We start from the raw sequence: 22544 nt of genomic DNA on the forward strand, positions 1-22544 counted from the left end.
TAGAGATGGCAGCTTAGAATCCGGACAGTCTCTACTAAAAATACAAAAATTAGTCAGGCATGGTGGCTCACGCCTTTAATCCCAGCTACTCAAGAGGCTGAGGCAGGAGACTCGTTTGTGAGGTTGCACTGAGCCCAGATTGCCCCACTGCACTCCAGCCTGGGCAAGAGAATAAGACTCCGTTTCAATAAATAAATAAATGAATAAATAAATAAATAAAACCCAAGAGCATGTTACTAATGTAGCAAATCTAGCTGATATTAGATTGTTATATAACACAGTGTCTTCTTGCATGAAGAGTTGTGTACTGGGTTATTTTTGGTCATTTTTTCTGTTTTTTTCTTTTTTTTTTTTTTTTTTGCTAGGAAGGATTTACTAGTTAGAGGCTGAGATAATTTATGTCTTAGGGTCACATGATCTTGTTTGTTTAGTCAACCTCTAAATTTATGCCTGAATCTGAAACTCAAAATGAATAAGAGTTACTGCTAAAGAATTGTTTTCCACGTCCTATAAGTTGCAGCATGCTCTGCTTTTGTGGGTTTTTTTTTTTTTTTTTTTTTTTTTTTTTTTTTTTTTTCTGGAGTGGCATTTTTTTCACTCTAGTGTAGTATTTTATAGAACCTTCAAAAGCAGTAGGAATAAAAGTTTAAATAAGCTATTCCATTCTTTGTTTTTTTCTCTATATAATTCTCACTTTGCTCTTTCATTTGGTGTTTTTGTCTTAGATCTATACCAGGTCTAATGGAAACATGTTTTGTTTTGTTTTCTTTTGTTTTGTTTTGCCACCAGGATATTCTTCTTATTAATGTGGTAATTGAACAAATGATCTGTGATACTGATCCTGAGCTAGGAGGCGCTGTTCAGTTAATGGGACTTCTTCGTACTCTGATTGATCCAGAGAACATGCTGGCTACAACTAATGTAAGAAATTATTCTGAGATAAAAATGTTTTGACCTAGTCAGTTTTAGGTGGCTTTGTAATAAAATTTTGAGAAACAAGTATTTTAAGTATTTGTCCAGTTGGTATTTAAGTAGCAGTGGATTCTTACAACAATTCATTTGTGGTAAAATACAAAATTGTAATCTATTAAAATCTTAGTAAAATGTTAAGAATTCCATTTATGGCCCTTGGCCTCTATGTGTTAATTTCTTAAAATTTAATACACAACAGTGTGAATATACTTAACACTACTAAACTGTACACTTAAAAATGATAAAATTATTATTATTATTATTTTGAGATGGAGTCTCACTCTGTCGCCAGGCTGGAGTGCAGTGGCGCAATCTTGGCTCACTGCAACCTCTGCCTCTTTGGTTCAAATAATTCTCCTTTCTCAGCCTCCCGAGTAGCTGGGACTACAGATGCATGCCACCACACCTGGTTAATTTTTGTATTTTTAGTAGAGATGCGGTTTCACCATGTTGGTCAGGCTGGTCTTGAACCCCTGCCCTCAGATGATCCACCCACCTGGGCCTCCCAGAGTGCTGGGATTACAGGTGTGAGCCGCTGCGCCTGACCAACAAATTTTTAAATAGCAAGTTTTATGTTGTGTGATTTTATCACAATAAAAAAGGAAAAATTTATACTGAATGATCTTAATTACATAAGACATTTAAAAAGATTTAAGGAGTAAGTCCTTAATACTTAAGGATTAGATACTCCAGAATATTAATAGTCATTCTCTCAATATGGAGGGATATTTTCTTTATAAAATTTCCTTCATATTTAGAGAATATGTACATTGTTTTTAAATCATTACAAATTTGTATGCCCAATTGTGTAAAAAATAGTGGCAAAATCCATAGACATTATTTTCCAAATTTTCAAATTATAAAATTTTAAAATGCTAAAAATTGATTTAAATTTTGTCTTTTCATCTAGTGGCTTGATAACGTTATTCAGTGGTTTTTAAAATTTGGATAGAGTTGGTGAAATCTGGGGTTCCAAATTTTAAGTAGTTAAGTTGCTATCACATGGGCTTAATTGGTTCTTTTTCTTTCTAAAAATTTTTATTCTTCCAAAACAGATTCATATGTGCCTTTTCCCCACATTTGAATGTTATTTTTAAAGTTGAGAGAATTTTCTCTCTTTGTTACATTCTTGGGAAAAACTCAATACACTGCAAAGAGAGAGAGACAAATGGGATCCATAGTGATTATGGTGTATGCTGTTCTGACTTACATGTTATTTATTTTGTGTGTGTTTTATATGTTTTCTATTTGTGTTGAGAACACTTAAAATCTACTCTCTTAGCAGTTTGCAAGTGTAATAAATTGTTAGTAATATGTTATTATATATGTTGTACAATAGATTGGTTCTTCATTGAATTTCATATTCATATCACAGGCATCTTTTGGAAAAAATTATTTTGAATAATTTTCCTCAGAAAAACATTTTGTGATGCTATCTGATCTTTATCTTGCCTTCAGTTTTACTTAGTATATAATATGAAGTAGACTTAATTTTCAGTTCCACAGAAATAAGATTAAAGTGAATATAGTTAGTTTTTGGTTCTTTCACAATATATAACTAAGTGTTTGATTTTTTTCATAGTATCTTAAAGTATCTGCTTATATATGATCTGTACTGCTAATTCTTTTTGTTTTGTTTTGGTTCTGGAAAAGGTATGTACTGCTAATCTTGAAGATGTTTTTTATTTACAAAAGTAACAGTATTCTTTTAAAAATTCTGTTTCAGAAAACTGAAAAAAGTGAATTTCTAAATTTCTTCTACAACCATTGTATGCATGTTCTCACAGCACCACTTTTGACCAATACTTCAGAAGACAAATGTGAAAAGGGTAGGATCTCTTATTTATCTGCTATGATTTCTGTTTTTAAAGAAGGATGAGATAAATATTAAACTAACAGGCAATTTACTTGAAACTTTATATGACAGGGAAATTATGACTGAAAAACTTAAACTGCAATATAAAATTACGATTTTCTTGTTTCTTAGGGTTATGGAAGTGACTATTCTTTCAGGGGCCATTTCTATAGTTTGTTACTACAGAAGTTTCTCTGAATGTGTAGACCACTGACGGAAAACAAAAAAAGAAAATGTGGCAAACAGTATTACACACTAAGGAATTGAGATGTAGACACTTATCAAAAGAAAGCATTGTCCCCAAATTTGTGAGAGTTGATATCTAGAATGAGTAGGAGCAAATAGTATAAATATTTTAACTTAGTCTCCAAATACACATTCATATGCCAATATATGCTGATATATATGGGCAAGGCTTTTTCATTAGTATTTTTAAAATTGCATTTCCATATTCTCTTTCTTATATAATCAGCACCCGTAATTCATCAGCTGCAATTTCTGTTTCAGTTTATTAAAATGGAGTGAAAATCTAAAAATATTTTTGAAGGAGTCTGAGTGTAGAATCCTACTATGGTTTTAGTATATCCCTCTAGGTAATCATACTTGCATATATCTAATTTGGAGGCAATTTTTAAATTGAGTTCTACTATATTCAACTTAGCCATAGATATTACAGTTCTCTGAGATTTCATCAACCTCAGAGATTTCATTAATCTCATATGGTACCATATGACCATAATACATACTAATGTAAGCAAAGGACTTTGAAAAGCTTACAACTTAATTAGTGAAATCAGAAATATGTGGAGCATAATAGAACATTAGCCACTATCTGAAAATATTTGTTAACCTGAAGAGTCACTTAAAAGGAAGTTAGTTAGGAGAATTTTATGAAACTAGTAAGTTGAAACATGAGCACACCCTGTGTAATACTATCAGTTCCATTTCTGAGTATATACTCTAGGGAATGTTTGTGCATATGCATGACAGGTACAAGAATGTTGCTGCATTGTTTGTGGTAGGAAAATGAATAAAATATGTTTTTTTCAAATAATGGAATACTATATAGCAGTTAAAATAATTGAATTTTGATGTATCAACTGAATAATTCCCCAAAATATCAAGGTGAATGGGTACAAAAGCACATCACAGAGGGTTTTCTTGCAGAATGGTTCCATTTATATAAATAAAAATAATGCATTTTTAATGTTCATTTTAATAGAACACTTCCGGCTTACAGAAATGTATAGATAATAGTATAACAGACACTCATATACTCCCTGTTGGCTTTATCAAAACTAACTTGCCATATTTTTTTTCAGATTTTTTTTTAAAACATTACAGATATAGTTGGAGTTTCGTATGTACCCCTTCACATTCCCATTCCCATTCTACCCCCTCTTCCTCCATCTCTCAAGGTATGCTGAATTTGGAGTTTATCACTCCTGTGTTTACTTATGTTGTTATGATGTGTATATACGGTATTATTTTTCATATTTTCAAAGTTGCTATAAATTTAATATCTGTCATACGTATTATTCTGCATATTTTTTATCCAGTGTTATTTTTGAGATCTGTTCGTATTGATACCTGTTCATATTGATCTAATTCATATTGAAATAGAGTTCTTATTTAATTTTAACTCCTACATAATCCTCTCTTATGAGTATGCTGTAATAGAGCCATTCTGCCTCTAATGTGCATTTGTTTCTAGCTTTTTGCTATTACAGATAATGCTCCAGTTACATTCTTGTGTTTCCCTATGCACATGTGCCTTGATGTGCTCTAGAATGTATGCCTAGAAATTGGAACTTATTTATAATGGCCTACTTAATTGAGTTTTTTGTTTTTTAAATTTAAAGCATAAACACATTTATTATTCTGGAGTTTTAAAAATTCCTGTATTTTCTGTTTTTAAAAATGAGATGAATAATGGATGATCAAATGCAAATATTATTTTAAAAAATTAAAAATAAAAAAACAAAAATGAGATGAAGAGAAATATCCTAATTGTTGAATGATGAATAGGAGAAGGTAAAAGAAGATATGTTGGTTTTATCCCTGGTTGTAATCTTACTTTTTATCAGAATATATATGCTATGTTGTCTTTTAATAATTCTATAGCTACATCCACTTTTGTAAAAGATTGCAGATATAGTTATAATTTTGCTGAAGCAACCAAGTCTTAATGGTTATTTTGAGGGTAAAATGAGATTATGATTGAAGTCATGCATTGTATATTATAAAGTACTAGGGAAAGGTGGGATATTATTACTGAAGTATTTGATTTTAATTTTTAATTTTTTTATTAGATAATATAGTTGGATCAAACAAAAACAACACAATTTGCCCTGGTAAGTATAAATTCATACTTTATGAATACATGCAAATTATAAACTTTTTTTCTACTTTAAGTGTAATGCACTTATATAAGGCTAAGAAAAGCATATTTTGGCATAAAAACAAAATCCAAAAATTTATTTTTGTCTGTATTGTAAAGAAAAAATTCCACTATCTCCAGTATTAAAAATAGAAAACTAGTTGGAATTCTGTTGTTTTTTCCCTGAAAATGTATAGCTTGTTTTCTGACGTTGTTATGAGAAGGCATTGTCTGAAAGTCGAGGATTTAGTTCTTATTTTTGAAATGTAGTAACTAAGACCAGTTACTTTGCAACTAACTTTCATGACCACTTTATGCTTATTGTTCATGAATCTGAGTCAAAAAGTAGTTGTTCCTATTTAGAATAGGCATACTAGGTATGGGCTTGATACTAATAAAGACATGTGCTGTGTACACCTAGTGTCCCATGCCTTTTCTGCCAGCCTCATCAAATCTCAAAGGGGAGCCAGTTTCAAATAAGGAAGCTGTTCAGAGATTGGACTATTTAGAGATATGAGTAATTTCTTGTCCCAGTTATAAAGATGAAGACAAGACATTTGTTTAACACTGTAGGTCATTGTTTTTTGTTTTGTTTGGTTTTTTTTGTTTGTTTTGTTTTGAGATGGAGTCTAACTCTGTCACCCAGGCTGGAGTGCAGTGGCACAATCTTGGCTCACTGCAACTTCCGCCTCCCAAGTTCAAGCGATTCTTCTGCCTCAGCCTCCCAACTTTGTATTTTTAGTAGAGATGGGGTTTCACCGTGTTAGCCAGGGTGGTCTTGATCTCCTGACCTCGTGATCTACCTGCCTCGGCCTCCCAACGTGCTGGGATTAGAGGTGTGAGCCACTGCGCTCGGCCTGTTTTTGTTTTTTCAATTTAATTTCCACATACAGCATTGAGGGTCAAGGTTAAAAAATCTTTTGTAATAAAATTTGGGAATTGAGAAATAAAGAAGAATTGCTTTTTTTTGTTTGTTTGTTTGAGACAGAGTCTCACTCTGTCACCCAGGCTAGAGTGCAGTGGCATGATTTCGGCTCACTGCAGCCTCCACCTCCTGGGTTCAAGCAATCTCCCACCTCAGCCTCCCAAGTAGCTAGGATTACAGGTGCATGCCACCACGCCCAACTAATTTTTTTTGTATTTTTAGTAGAGACGGGGTTTCACCATGTTGGCCAGACTGGTCTCAAACTCCTGACCTCAGGCGATCCACCCACCTTGGCCTCCCAAAGTGCTGGGATTACAGGCATGAGCCACCGCACCTGGCCAGGAATTGCCTTTAATGGTGAGGGACTAGTTCAAATTTTGGCTGTAGTACTGGCTGTTATAGAAATTGGTCTGGAGCAAGTGAAACTCTTCACTTGCATTTAAAGTAGAAACAATCCTTGAAATATCAGAATTTTATTTTGTGTATTTATATGTGATGGTCATTCTGTTATTAGAAAGAATGCTAATTTATTCCCAATAGCATTGTAGTTCCCCAAAATATTTATGTATATAATCTCAAGTAAATAAAATAGTTGTACTAGATGATGTCATTTTTTAAAAAATTCTGTAAGACTGTGATTTTATAATTTCCTTACAGCTTAATATTTCCTTGTCTAGCCAAGCGTGGTGGCTCACACCTGTAATCTCAGCACTTTGGCAGGCCGAGGCGGGAGGATCGGTTGAGCCCAGGAGTTAGAGACCAGCCTGGGCAACATAGTGAGACCTCGTCTCTACAAAAAATAAACTGGGCATGGTGGTATGTCCCTGTGGTCCCAGCTACTAGGGAGGCTGAGGTGGCAGGATCACTTGAGTCTGGGAAGTTGAGGCTGCAGTGAGCCAAAATTGCACCAGTGCCCTCCAGCCTGGGTGACATAGTGATACCTTGTCTCAAACAACAAGAAAATATTTCCTTGTCTAAAGCACTTATAATAGGGGTGCATGATTGTCCATATGAGCCCTTGACATAAATTAAAATTTGATGTTCAGGAAGCAGTTCAAAATCATTTCATGGATGTATAAACCAAAGCCTCAGGAAAAGAAAAATGCAAGTTTATTCATTAAGTCCCTCTCTATGGATATCATGAGTTGATATTTTAAAAGTTGTATATAGGCCGGGCTCAGTGGCTCATGCCTGTAATCCCAGCACTTTGGGAGGCCAAGGCGGGCGGATCACAAGGTCAGGAGATTGAGACCAACCTGGCTAACACAGTGAAACCCCGTCTCTACTAAAAATACAAAAAGAAAAAAAAATTAGCCGGGAGTGGTGGTGGGCGCCTGTAGTCCCAGCTACTCAGGAGACTGAGGCAGGAGAATGGCGTGAACCCGAGAGGCGGAGCTTGCAGTGAGCCGAGATAGCGCCATTGCACTCCAGCCTGGGCTACAGAGCCAGATTCTGTCTCAAAAAAAAAAAAAAAAAAGGTGTATATGAAATTATATTAAATTATGCTTAAGAATCTTAGGCTGGGCGTGGTGGCTCACGCCTGTAATCCCAGCACTTTGGGAGGCTGAGGTGGGTGGATCACGAGGTCAGGAGATTGAGACCATCCTGGCTAACCTGGTGAAACCCCGTCTCTACTAAAAACACAAAAAAATGAGCCGGGCGTGGTGGCGGGCGCCTGTAGTCCCAGCTGCTTAGGAGGCTAAGGCAAGAGAATGGGTGAAGCCGGGAGGTGGAGCTTGCTGTGAGCCAAGATCGCACCACTGCACTCCAGCCTGGGCGACAGAGCAAGACTCCGTATGAAAAAAAAAAAAAAGAATCTTGATGTAATATTTTTCATTTGATATTCAAACAGCCAAAAATATCCTTTTCTTAAAATGTCTTTTCTAAAAGCATATAATTTTTCTTGAGAAATTTGCATTGAGCCACTTTAGGCAAAATGTTTTAAGTATTTTTTTTTAACAGTGGGCCCTTTTATAGATTTATTAATATTAATAATATAGCATTTATTACAGAAACATTACCAAGAACTCCTCAATGCCATCAAGGTATTATTATCATGTTCATATATTTTTATTGCTCTTCTTTCTGTATTTCATATTTTATGCAAATATGAGTCTTAGTTATCTAATAGGTAAAACTGATAATATGCTTCTGCCTAATGAAAAAGTAAAAATCTACAGCCTTTTTAATGGATATGAAAATGGAGGAAATGGGCCAGGTGCAGGGGCTTACACTTGTAATCCCAGCGCTATGGGAGGCTAAGGTGGGAGGATTGCTTGGGCCCAGGAGTTTGAGACCAGCCAGGACAACATAGTGAGGCCCCATCTCTACAAAAAATTGAAAAAAAAAATTAGCTAGCATGGTGGTGTACATCTGTAGTTCCAGCTACTCTGGCAGCTGAGGTGGGAGGAACAGTTGAGTCTGGGAGGTGGAAGCTGCAATGTGCCATAATCGTGCCACCACACTCCAAACTGGGTGACAGAGTGAGACCTTGTCTCAAAAAAAAAAAAAAAAAAGGAGGAATTACAGTTTAGATTTCGTTATAAAATAGGATGTAAGCTTTATTTATTCTTTATTTAGATATATTCAGTATTTTCATGAGATTACTTTCTTTTGTAGATAATTATCAAACAGCACAGCTACTTGCCTTAATTTTAGAGTTACTCACATTTTGTGTGGAACATCACACATATCACATTAAAAACTATATTATGAACAAGGACTTGCTAAGAAGAGTCTTGGTCTTGATGAATTCAAAGCACACTTTTCTGGCCTTGTGTAAGTATAAAATGTTTTAAGGAGCAACATTTTTAATAGAGATAAAACTGAAGTTACCCATTTGAAGTTATTTATTAGCAGTGTATATTCTATGAATGAGATGATTGTGAGAAGTCCTACTCTTTTGTTCTTATGTAAAGGGTGAGATGACTAGGTTGTAGTGATTTTCCCACCCACATATTGCTCACATTTAGATTCAGTGAGCCTAACTTTTGTTGTGATACAATACCATGTGCAGTGACAGCATTTTACTAACAGAACCAGTCCTGGTGTTTTTTTTACATCTACTTCATCAAACTGTCGTTTAGTAGTCACTGTTTATAATTATCCTGATATTTGCATCAATGTTGATTTTTGGCAGACTATAAACTAAAAAAGTTTCATAATTTCACCTGCAAACAGAGAAAGAAACATCCTCCCTCCAAATGAAAAGGATTTTGTGATTTTATTCTGACCATAAAAATTATAGCTTAAATATAGACATTTAATTTAATGTAAAGAGAAAATGTTAATCTCCCTAATCTTTATTTTTATGGACTTAAAATAGCCAGTGTTAACTATCTGCGTTCTTTTTTTAATACCCGTACCAATTTAGATAATAAACATATTCACACATGTATAGAGGATTTTTTTGTGTTTTTTATATTTACAAAACAGGATCATACCAACACATTTCTCAGCCCCCTAGTACTACTCTAGCTTAATCAATATTGTGTAGACTGATTTTATTCCTGGAGATAGCTGAGTAAGATTTTATAGTATGGCTCTTCCACAGATTCTTCTACCATTCTCCAGTGAATAAATTACAAGATTGTTTTTGCTTTTTTGCCACTCCAAACCTCACTGTGGTAAATAGTCTAATACATAAATCTTTTAAGTACTGATTTATTTCTTTCTATAGGATAGATTCTCAATAATGGGACTGGTAAGACAAAATGTTTATCTGTTTTATACTTTTTAATGTATCCCTTTAAGTTTTAATTTACCATATAGCTGCCAGATTACTTCCCCCAAAATTGAAGCACTTTGATATTCTCCCAGCATTCAGTGTTACTAATTTTAAAATGTTATCAATCTGATAATGGAAAATGTGGTATCTCATTGTTACTCTAATTTGCATTTTCCCTGACAGCATCTTTTCATATATTAGTGTACTTTGCATTTTTATCTGCTGTGAATTGCCAGTTATCTTTTTCTTAGAGCTTTTTGCATATTAGAGATACTAATGGTTTATCATGTTTTGAGGAGAACATGTCTATCTTCATTGTCTTTTGTCTTTGCCTTTATTTATAGTGTTGTTTTCCAAATAACTTTAAAATTTCCTTGTGATGACAAAAATGTCTTTGTTTTCCTTTTATGACTTTTAGGTTTTTTGTTTTGCTTAGGAAAGTCTGTGTCCTAAGATTATACAGATATTCTCACTTTCTTCTAATATCTTTATTTCCTTTTTTACATTTATATATGTAACACATGTGAGCTCACTGCAAGCTCCGCCTCCCGGATTCACGCCATTCTCCTGCCTCAGCCTCCTGAGTAGCTGGCACTACAGGCGCCCGCCACCGCGCCCGGCTAATTTTTTGTATTTTTAGTAGAGATGGGGTTTCACCGTGGTCTCAATCTCCTGACCTTGTGATCAGCCCACCTCGGCCTCCCAAAGTGCTGGGATTACAGGCGTGAGCCACCGCACCCGGTCTCCTTCTGAATTGAAATATAATTTCTGTTATACAATAAGTTAACATATGCATACTTTTGTTTTATTTCTGGATTGTCGTTTAATTTCACCAAATGAAAAAGTAGCAGTGTTGGCCAGGCGCAATGGCTCACGCCTGTAATCCCAGCACTTTGGGAGGCCAACGTGGGTGGATCACCTGAGGTCAGGAGTTCGAGAGCAGCCTGGGCAACATGACCATCTCTACTAAAAATGCAAAAATTAGCCAGGCATGGTGGTGTATATCTGTAATCCCAGCTACTCAGGAAGCTGAGGCAAGAGAATCACTTGAACCCGGGAGACGGAGGTTAAAGTGAGCTGAGATTGCTCCACTGCACTCTAGCCTGGGCAACAGAGCAAGACTCTGTCTCAAAAAAAAAAAACAAATAAAACAAAAAAACCCCAGTGTTTATTATATTATGCCAGGCATTATCGTGTCTCTGTTGTAAGGTTTAATACCTACTGAGACCCCTTCGCTTTTGTTTTCCATACTTTTCTTGGTGGTTCTTAGACATTTTTTTCTTTCATAATAACTAAATGATTATATCCAGTTGATTTTGATTGGAATTACATTATATTTTTATATTAATTTTGGAATGGTTGATGTTCTTAAGACAGATTTTCCTATTTGGTTCTCCATAAATAGTACTTTTTGATGACTGCAGAGTACTTCCCTTAATATGAACATGTCAATTGAGTGCATTTCCTTTTTTTTTTTTTTTTTTGTCTGAGACAGAGTCTCGCTCTGTTGCCCAGACTGGAGTATAGTGGTACAGTCTCGGTTCACTGCAACTTGTGCTTCCGGGGTTCAAGTGATTCTCCTGCCTCAGCCTCCCGAGTAGCTGGGATTACAGGCGCCTGCCACCACACCCGGCTAATTTTTTGTATTTTTTGTAGAGACGGGGTTTCACCATGTTTGCCAGGCTGGTCTCGAACTCCTGACCTCGTGATCCACCCTCCTCAGCTTCCCAAAGCACTGAGATTACAGGCGTGAATCACTGCACGCAGCCACAATTTCCAATATTTAAATGTTTATATCATTTCAAGATTTCTATTATTATAAGCAGGGCTGTTGTAACTATAGTTTTGTGTACATATCAGTTCATTTACCAGCAGTGTATAAGTCTGCCTCTTTGCTCACACACTTGCCAGTGCTTCAGTCTGTTGCATCTTAAGTAAACCATTTCTTATCCTGCCACAAAAAGAGGGGAGATTGCAAGTCTAACATTTCTCCCAATACTTATTTGGTACTACAGTTAACATTTATCCCTTATGTGGCCTATTTCTGTTTTATTCTCAGATAATGTTTAGAACCTCTTGTGACAGGCACACTTCTTTATTTAATGAGTTTCATCTATGAACAGAGGGTTGGAATGAGAAAATGACTTATAAAATCAGAACCCTTGTGTTTTGAAGATTTGGCTAGTGGTATCTGTAGAATAAATTAAACTACTTAGGGGGAAGTGTACAAGTTAAAGGATCAACAAATATAAAAATAAAGGATTGAAATTACAGTCCTTCCTCTTCCATAAAATTTTTAGCAGTAATATTGCTAAATTTAGTAAGCTTTATTTAGCTACTCACGAGTTAAAAAGGAGATTTCTTTTCAGTATCCTAAAATGTGAAGTGAAGTTGTACTTCTTATTCATTACTCTGTTTTGCTTTTAACAAATACAATCTGATCTGCCAAGTGCATGTTTAGCCAGGTAAAATAGCTTGTAAGCAATTGGTACATAAGAGAATGATGTCTTTATAATATGGAGATAGGATTGGTTCACAAATGTTTGTTTGTTTGTTTGTATTTTGAGACAGAGTCTCATAGACGGGGTTTCACCATGTTGGCCAGGCTTGTCTCAGTCTCCTGACCTCGTGATCCGCCCGCCTCTGCACAAATCTTTTTTCAAGGCAAGGAGAAGTAGAATAGTGTGAGTGGAAATAGCCTTGATCAAAGAAGTAAAAAACCTTTAGATCTCCTGTTATGTGATTGGCATCTGGCATCAGGAGCCTCTTTAGCTGTATTTTCAGAAAATTAAAAACAAGCTTTTGCCTCTAAAGCTCACTCCCTCAGAGAGGCAAGGCAATCTTAGCTCATGGCAGATTGCTCACTCCTGTGCCCACCTTAATGACAGTGCCCCCAACTGATTCTGAGCTGCCTTCACTGCATTGACTCAGCATCTACCAGCACTGCTCTAAATACTGCTAGCATTTTGCATATTTTTTAATCTCTGTCGTAGAGCTACCTGCCTGGGTAGTTTATCTCCTAGCTTCCAATTACTGTTTGTTGTTGTTGTTGTTGTTGTTGTTGTTATTGTTAGTTCTGGCTACAGAGTTGTACAGGTTTTGAGCGGTCCTCTGCAGCTCTGTTTTCCTCAAAGTCCAGTTTTACTGAACAGTTTTACTTTTCATTTTAGAGGAGTTTACTTTTTACTTTATGCACAGTTTTACTTTTCATTTTAGAAGAGCATATGCATTGCTTTATAGTGGGAAAACACCTGTATAATAATTGATTTTAGTAAGATCATTAACTTATCCCCTATATTATGTTTTATTAGGTGCTCTTCGCTTTATGAGGCGGATAATTGGACTTAAAGATGAATTTTATAATCGTTACATCACCAAGGGAAATCTTTTTGAGCCAGTTATAAATGCACTTCTGGATAATGGAACTCGGTACAATCTATTGAATTCAGCTGTTATTGAGTTGTTTGAATTTATAAGAGTGGTAAGTTTATATAAAACAACAGTTATTATATGTAATTTATGCAAATAAATAATTTTTTATGTAAAAGTAAAAGAATTATATGTAAGCAAAGTGACTTCATTCCCTTTTCACCCCTGAAATTATATATTCCATGTGTCTTAGAATCTATTTCTAATGAACTGAAATTTTAAAAATCAGTAGCTTTTTAATTCTTATTTGCCACATGGTTATGGTTTAGTGGTTTTTATTTTTGACGCTAATATTTTTTAACACTAATATTTTTAATTGTGAAATATAAAAGTGAAATTCAGCGTAGTCTTTCAGCCCATATTTACTTGATTTTCTCAGTTCCTTTTTTATTGGCCCAGTGTTTTATGATCTCATTTGGTGTATGTGGACATTTCAGTCAATCATGCCTTAGTCATGTGATCTTTTAGGAGAAGGTGATATTTTTATTGTAAAGGTAGTGATTTAAAAAGAATAAAGATGGAAAAATAATTCATTTGGTGTTGGGTGTGATGGCTCACATCTGTAATCCCAGCACTTTGGGAGGCCTGGGCGGGCCGATCACTTAAGGTCAGGAGTTAGTAACCAGCCTGGCCAACGTGATGAAACCCTGGCTCTACTAAAAATACAAAAATGAGCTGGGTGTGATGGCACACAGCTGTAGTCTCAGCCACTTGGGAAGCTGAAGCACAAGAATCACTTGAACCCAGGAGGTGGGGTTGCAGTGAGCCAAGATTACGTCACTTCCTTCCAGCCTGGGTGACAGAGCAAGACTCTTGTCTCAAAAAAAATTCATTTGGTAGACATTATACAAGGTGCATAAAAGGTAGAATGGAATCCTAGAATTTTAAGTTAAAGAGATCAGGAAGTTAGATGGACTACTCCAATTACCGTATTTTATAGATCAGGGAATTAAGACACCCAAAGTTATTAAGTGACCTATGCAAGAACATCCATTTGGATAGTAGCACAATCAGGACCAGTCAGAACTTGAAGCTTTGTCCCAGCTTAGTTTTAGGCAACAGAAGATTTGTCATAAACAGTCTGGAGGGCAATCTATGTGAATAACAGGAGTGCGACAGATAACTGTAGAACCACTACAACAAATTTACTTCGCCTGTACTTAAACATGCTGAAATCATTCTACTGAGGAAATGGCCACATGGTTGGAAAGAATTTGGGTTTTATTTTTTGTTTTGTGTTGTTTGAGACAAGGTCTCATGCTGTCTGTCGCCCAGGCTTGAGTGCAATAATGCAATCAGAGTTCACTGCAGCCTCGACCTCTTGGGCTCAAGCAGATCCTCCCACGTCAGCCTTCTGAGTAGTTGGAAATACAGGCATTCACTAAAATGCCTGGCTAATTTTTAATTTTAATTTTTAATTTTTATGGGGTCTCCCTGTGTTGCCCAGGCTGGTCTCAAACTCCTAGGCTCAACCAGTCCTCCCACCTCAGCCTCCCAAAGTGTTGGATTACAGGTGTGAGCCACTGCACCTGGCTGGAAATAATTTGAAAAAAGAAAGTCGAAGCTAGAAATTCATTCTCTAGTTTTATTTCTTACAAATCAGATATCTACTGATAACATGCTGTTCTCATATGAAGATTATTTGGCTGACTGGATTGTTTTTCTAAAAGTGGTCAATTGCCAAGTATATGATTTTTAAAAGGATGAAGAGGATAGAAGTCTTTAACCTTGTAAAAGAAGAAACATGGTTAACTAGCTCACTAGTTCCCATTGTACTGCTACAATAAATCAAAGCTTTCTGCTTTATTTACTTTATATTTTTATCCTTTAACATTTTGGTGAGATACAGATAAAGCAAATTGTAGGGTTTACAACCCCGTCCCTATGCCCATGATGGAATTGTTTTTCTGAAAATAAGTTTGAGTGGTTGATTTGTGTACCTTGTGCCCCAAAACTTAATGTATTTTTTCGTTTCACATATAACCGAGCCATTGCCTAGGTTTCTAATTTCTGATTTGCATGTTTTTAATTGAGATGTACAGGAGAACTAGTTTTAAGACTTAAATTCCATAATGCAACCAAATTATGGTGTATCTTTTAAAGAAATGGCCTGTGTGTTTCTTACTATGTAGTATTATCTATAAAGTCCTGAATCACATCTTTAATTTTTTTTTTTAAATAAGCCTACTGGGCATGCATGCATCTGCAGTGATGGTTTAGAATTTAGAAGTTATTACTGTCAAGTAGTTTATTTCACAAAGATTATACTATTGGAAGACTATAGGAATAGACAAGTAGAATTCCAGATAGTTTATCAGATCTGTGTGTATAATATAGTCAGAGAAATCTGTGCTTCTTATTACTTAGGTAAGATGTATCCTCTGTTGTTTTTTCTTCTTCTATATGTGAGAGCCAGCCTCTGATGTGAGAAAGACTTGTGAGAGATCTCTTTGTCATCAAGCCTTTGCCAGCTGCTATGTAATACATGTGGTGGAGTTAGGCTCATTCAAAAACTTAACAAATGTACCAGAAAGAAAACCACCACAGCCATATCCCATTTTGATAGCAGTTAAATAGGAAGTCATTAAATAACATCTGTTTGTTGAAAAATACGTTTTTCTTTTATTAATACATAATATTGTACAGATGTATTTGGTATACATATTTATTTTAACATGCATAGAATGTGTAATTATCAAGTCCGGGTATTTGGGATATCTATCACCGTGAGTATTTTGAAAACGTAATTTTAACATCTGCCCTCTAACCAGCTGTGTGCTTTGGATCAAACCATCCAGCCTCTCTTAGAGCCTCAATTTTGTTTTTCTCTAAAATGGGGATAATAAAACCTATCTCAAAGAATTGTTGCGAAGATCAAATGAAATTGTATGTAAAAGTGCTTTTTAAGTTGTAAGGTGCTATATATATATATATAAAAAATGCAAAAAATAAACAGAAGATGTAAAATAAATCTATTTACTTTTCGAATGTTCTTTATAGTCCTACAAAAGGGCTCCAGTAAATTGCTTCTCCTTTTTTTTCAAGTTTTCTGTGCAGTCCTGACTCATGTGTAAAGAAACCAGGACATTACATTTTGGAAGGTGATTTTGAAAAACCTTTTTTGATCAGCTTTAGAACTACAAAACAAAATTTTAAAGTTTTTCTTCTAATAAGCATTGTATTATATTTTAAATGTAAATTTTGTGCTTGTACAGGAAGATATCAAGTCTCTTACTGCACATATAGTTGAAAACTTTTATAAAGCACTTGAATCGATTGAATATGTTCAGACATTCAAAGGATTGAAGACTAAATATGAGCAAGAAAAAGACAGACAAAATCAGAAACTGAACAGGTATGGTTTAAGTATACTGCTTTTATAGCCTAAAAAATTGTGTCCAAAACTGTCTGTAGTTCAGATTTTCTGTGTGAAATTTATTGAGGAAGTTTCTTTTCATCACTGGATAGCATAGAGTTGAATAGGAGGGTAAGGTGTCCCCCACTACCCCATATCATTTATATGATAAATCACTACTTTATCTTAAGTAGTTGTATTTTATTGTAACTTAAGAAGAATATTTAGTTTAATTTTTGTATTAAGAAGATTATAACTTAAGAAGAATATTTAGTTTAATTTACAACATTCTAAAATATTTTGGAGTGTTCTCTGGCTACATCTTCTATCATTACAGAGATTATTTTGATATAAATTATAGTCAGTTAAAATTACTTCAGTTCCTCTTGGTTATACATATCTTTCCTTCAATTTAATCTGGTTATGACCTTTAAATCATTACTCAGTATTTGTGATATATTTCTTACAGTGTACCATCTATATTGCGTAGTAACAGATTTCGCAGAGATGCAAAAGCCTTGGAAGAAGATGAAGAAATGTGGTTTAATGAAGATGAAGAAGAGGAAGGAAAAGTGGTTGTGGCGCCAGCGGAAAAATCTAAACCAGAAGATGATTTTCCAGATAATTATGAAAAGTTTATGGAGACTAAAAAAGGTATTCAAATTCTGAATTTTTGCACAGTGTACCCTCTTATTTAGTGCAGAAATTATTTTGTTGCTTGTGAAGTTTTGTTTGTAGTTTATAAAGCAAGAAAGACAAGAATTTTATACCAAATTGTGTTCTTTTAAAATTATGTACTTTTTCCAAATCTGTCTGGGAATTCTTTTCATGTTTAAAATGTTTCTCTTCAAATTTGCCATTTTGTAATGCTATTAATTTGCTAGTTAGAAATTGAGTTACCTACTTACACTTTTCTTTCTGTGAATAGTCTTGGCTTTATTTCTATACTGAAATTCTCAGTAATAACAGAGACCATATAGCTTCATAGAAACCTTCTAGAGTACTTTGCCTGTGTCTTTTACAGCTGATAAACTGAACTCAAACAAGTAACTTTGCTCTTTGAAATTTTAAAATTACGAAAGTTGCATAAAGATACACTATCAAGAGAAGTGAAAAACTAAAATAAAACTTCCCTTGGCTTTCAGATGTGCTTAACTTGTTTTATAAAATGAAGATCTTACTAGTACTATATCTTTCAAAAGAACTAATCATTTTATTTCTGTGGCCTGAGGAATTACCATTTTTTGGAATACTGCCCTGTGTATGTCATTTAAATATTTAATTAAAATTTATACCTTGCTGGGCATGGTGGCTCACATCTGTAATCCCAGCACTTTGGCAGGCTGAGGCAGGTGGATCATTTGAGCCCGGGAGTTCCAGACGACCCTGGGTAGCATGGTAAAACCCTGTCTCTACAAAAAAAACACAAAAATTAGATGGGCACAGTGGCACTTACCTGGAGTCCCGGCTACTAGGAAGGCTGAGGCTGGAGGATCACTTGAGCCCAGGAGGTCGAAGCTGCAGTGAGCCATGAGCTGCCACTGCACTCTAGCCTGGTAAGAGAAAGACCCTATCTCAAAAACAAAACAAAAAATTTATGTCTTAGAAGATAAAAGCCTTTCTTGGATTTATTATGTAAGTTTGTGATTTTGAATGTGACATTTTCTGAAGGCAATTCTCAGAAAATTTATTTATTACATTTTCTTTGAAACTATTGTTCCTACTCATTTTCAACTCATTAATTTGATAAGTTTTTTTTGCCTCAGCTTGGTGGAGCAAAAAGCCTATTAAAATGTCCTAAGGAATGGGTACCTTTGCTAGACAAATTCTTCTGCCTTTACTCATTATAGGTACTGCCCTGACTACAGTCAAAAGAGGCAATACAGCCATATTTGAAGTTCTGTATCCAGTGTTGAGTGAGACGCTGTTAAGAATCATATATAAAAATAATAACCAGATGTTAAAAGGGATTGGACACCTATGTCATAAAACAAACAGAAAAGGGAACCTGGAGTATTTAGAACTTACAGACTTGATCATTGTCATTAGGCATTTGGAATATTGACTTGTGAGAGAAATTACTAGGTTTTTACAATGAGTAAAGAAGTGTAGAATCAGTGAGTGGAAGCTACAGGGAGACAATAAAAGGAAGAATCAGACAGCTCATGAGATTTTAGATGGATATGCTAGATACCACAATGTAGAGTTCTAGCATAGGATGGCTAATTTTGTTATGATCCGTAAGGTCCTTCCTAATACTGAGATTTCTAAGATTCTAGCTGATAAAGACTTATCACTTGTATTAGTTCGTTTAATACTGTTATAAAGAACTACCTAAGACTGGGTAGTTTATGAAGAAAAGAGGTTTGATCGACTCACGGTTCCTTAGGCTTAACAGGAAACATGGCTGAAAGGCTTCGGGAAACTTACAGTCATGGTTGAAGGCGCAAGGAAAGCAAGCATATCTTAACCATGGTGGAGCGGGAGACAGAGAGTGTGAAGGAGGAGGTGCCACACACTTTTGTTTGTTTGTTTGTTTGTTTTTTGAGATGTAGTCTCACTCTTGTTGCCCAGCCTGAAGTGCAGTGCCGTGATCTCAACTCACTGCAACCTCCGCCTCCCGGGTTCAAGCGATTCTCCTGCCTCCCAAGTATTTGGGATTACAGGCATGCACTACCACACCCGGCTAATTTTTACATTTTCAATAGAGATGGGGTTTCACCATGTTGACCAGGCTGGTCTCGAACTCCTGGCCTCAGATGATTCACCCGCCTTGGCCTCCCAAAGTGCTGGGATTACAAGCATGAGCCACCAAGCCCGACCAAGGTGCCACACACTTTTAAACAACCAGATCTCATGAGAACTCACTATCACAAAAATAGCAAGGGGGTATTCTGCCTCCATGATTCAATCATCTCCTCCAACACAATTACAATTCACAATGAGATTTGGGTGGGGACAAGAGCCAAACCTTATCATTCCACCACGGCCCCTCCCTAATCTCATGTCCTTTTTACATTTCAAAACCAATCATGCCTTCCCAACAGTCCCCCAAAGTCATAACTCATTCCAGCATTAACTCAAAAGTCCAAGCACAAAGTCTCATATGAGACAAGGTAAATCCCTTCTGCCTATGAGCCTATAAAATAAAAAACAAGTTAGTTACCTCCAAGATACAATGAGGGTGCAGACATTGGGTAAATGCTCCCATTCCAAATGGGAGAAATTGGCCAAATCAAAGGGGCTACAGGCCCTGGGCAAGTCCGAAGCCCAGCAGGGCAGTCTTTGAATCTTAAAGCTCCGAAATCGTGTCCTTTGACTCCGTGTCTAACACCAGGGCATGCTGATACAACAGGTAGGCTCCCAAGGCCCCAGCTGGCTCTGCCCCTATGGCTCTGCCGGGTACGGCCCCCATAGCTGCTTTCATGGGCTGGAGTTGAGTGCCTGTGACTTTTCCAGGTACATGGTGCAAGCTGTTGGTGGATCTACTGTTCTGCGGTCTGGAGGATGATGGCCCTCTTCTCATGGCTGCACTAGGCAGTATCCCAGTGGGGACTCTGTGTGGGGGCTGCAACCTCACATTTCCCTTCTGCACTGCCCTAGTAGAGGTTCTTCATAAGAGCTCTGCCCCTGCAGCAGATTTCTGCCTAGACATCCAGGCATTTCTGTATGTCTTCTGAAATCTAGATGGCTTGAGAATCAGAGGTTACCAAACCTCAGTTCTTGCCCTCTGCACACCCACAGGCCCAGCATCACATGGAAGCCACCAAGACTTGGGGCTTGCACCCTGTAAAGCCATGGCCCAAGCTGTACCTTGGCTCCTTTTAGCCATGACTGGAGCTGCAGCACCTGGGATGCAGAGTGTCCCAAGACTGCACAGAGCAGTAGGTCCCTGGGCCCAGTTCACAAAACCATTTTTCCCTCCTAGGCCTCTGGGCCTGTGAATTAACATTTGGCTCCTTGTTACTTATTCAGATTTCTGCAGCCAGCTTGAATTTCTCCTCAGAAAATGGGTTTTTCTTTTCTACTGCATGGTCAGGCTGCAAGTTTTCCAAACTTTATGCTCTGCTCCTTTTTAAATATAAATTCTAATTTCAGACTATCTCTTTCTTCATGCATATGAGCATACACTTTTAGAAACAGCCAGAAGGCTTTTTTTTTTTTTCTTTTTTTTTTTTGAGACGGAATCTCTGTTGCCCAAGCTGGAATGCAGTGGCATGATCTCAGCTCACTGCAACCTCTGCCTCCCAGGTTCAACCAATTCTCCTGCCTCAGCCTCCCAAGTAGCTGGGACTACAGGTGTGTGCCACCATGACCACCAGCTAATTTTTGTATTTTTAGTAGAGACAGGGTTTCACCATGTTGGCCAAGCTGGTCTTGAACTCCTGACCTCAAGTAATCCACCCACCTCAACCTCCCAGAGTGCTGGGATTACAGGCGTGAGCCACCGTGCCATGCCCAGCCCAGGCCACCGCTTGAATGCTTTGCTGCTTAGAGATTTTTCCACCAGATACCCTAAATCATCTCTCTCTTTTTTTTTTTTTTTTTTGAGACGGAGTCTCGCTCTGTTGCCCAGGCTGGAGTGCAGTGGCCGGATCTCAGCTCACTGCAAGCTCCGCCTCCCGGGTTCACGCCATTCTCCTGCCTCAGCCTCCCGAGTAGCTGGGACTACAGGCGTCCGCCACCTCGCCCGGCTAGTTTTTTGTATTTTTTAGTAGAGACGGGGTTTCACCATGTTAGCCAGGATGGTCTCGATCTCCTGACCTCGTGATCCACCCGTCTCGGCCTCCCAAAGTGCTGGGATTACAGGCTTCAGCCACCGCGCCCGGCCTATCATCTCTCTCAAGTTCAAGTTCCACAGATCTCTAGGGCAGGGGCGCAAAATGCTGCCAGTCTCTTTGCTAAAGCATAGCAAGTATGACCTTTACTCCAGTTCCAAGTAAGTTCCTTACCTCCATCTGAGACCTCCTCAGCCTGGACTTCATTGTCCATATCACTGTCAGCATTTTGGTCAAAACCAGTCAACAAGTCTTTTGGAAGTTCCAGACTTTCCCATATCTTCTTGTCTTTTTCTAAGACCTCCAAATTGTTCCAACCTCTGCCTATTACCCGGTTCCAAAGTTGCTTCCACATTTTCAGGTATCTTTTTTTTGAGATGGAGTGTCACTCTGTCGCCCAGGCTGGTGTTCAGTGGCACAATCTCGGCTCGCTGCAACCTCTGCCTCCAGGGTTCAAGCGATTCTCCTGCCTCAGCCACCAGAGCAGCTGGGATTATAGGTGTTTGCCACCACCCCCAGCTAATTTTTGTATTTTTAATAGAGAAGAGGTTTCATCATGTTGGCCAGGCTGGTCTTGAACTCCTGACCTCAAGTTATCCACCCTCCTCAGCCTTCCAAAGTACTGGGATTACAGACGTGAGCCACCGCGCCTTGCCATTTTCAGGTATCTTTATAGCAGTACCCCACTCCTGGTACAAATTTTCTGTGTCAGTTCGTTTTCACGCTGCTCTAAAGAACTACCTGAGACTGTGTATTTTATGAAGAAAAGAGGTATAATTGACTTACAATTCCACGTAGCTGGGGAGGCCTCAGGAAACTTGTGGTGGAAGGTGAATGGGAAACAAGGCATGTCTTACATGGCAGCAGGAGAGAGAAAGCAAGGGGGGACATGCCACCCTTTAGAACAACCAGATCTCGTGAGAACTCACTGTCACAAGAACAGCAAGGGGGAAGTCCACCCCCATGATCCAGTCACCTCTCAGCAGGTCCCTCCCCTGACACATGGGGATTACAATTTGATTTGAGATTTGAGGGGGGGACACAGAGCCAAACCGTATCATCACTGTACACATCATGCTCTACTTTTTAAAAAGTTCTTAGGAAACGGAGGCAATTTTTTTTT

At 37.2% G+C, this 22544-nt stretch overlaps 1 protein-coding gene across 1 annotated transcript in view; it reads left to right on the plus strand.

Annotated features, from left to right (window-relative positions):
• SMEK2 (SMEK homolog 2, suppressor of mek1 (Dictyostelium)) overlaps positions 1-22544 on the plus strand; it is an 81936-nt gene that overhangs the window by 46822 nt on the left and 12570 nt on the right. The window contains exons 10-18 of the mRNA XM_011996530.1: positions 790-921; positions 2699-2801; positions 4150-4245; positions 5140-5181; positions 8752-8910; positions 13171-13340; positions 16504-16643; positions 17113-17297; positions 17789-17904. Of these exons, the coding sequence (XP_011851920.1) occupies positions 790-921; positions 2699-2801; positions 4150-4245; positions 5140-5181; positions 8752-8910; positions 13171-13340; positions 16504-16643; positions 17113-17297; positions 17789-17904 (1143 nt within the window). The remainder of the gene's footprint in view (positions 1-789; positions 922-2698; positions 2802-4149; positions 4246-5139; positions 5182-8751; positions 8911-13170; positions 13341-16503; positions 16644-17112; positions 17298-17788; positions 17905-22544) is intronic.

This window comes from Mandrillus leucophaeus, unplaced genomic scaffold, assembly GCF_000951045.1.
Source record: "Mandrillus leucophaeus isolate KB7577 unplaced genomic scaffold, Mleu.le_1.0 Scaffold518, whole genome shotgun sequence".
Lineage (NCBI taxonomy): Eukaryota > Metazoa > Chordata > Mammalia > Primates > Cercopithecidae > Mandrillus > Mandrillus leucophaeus.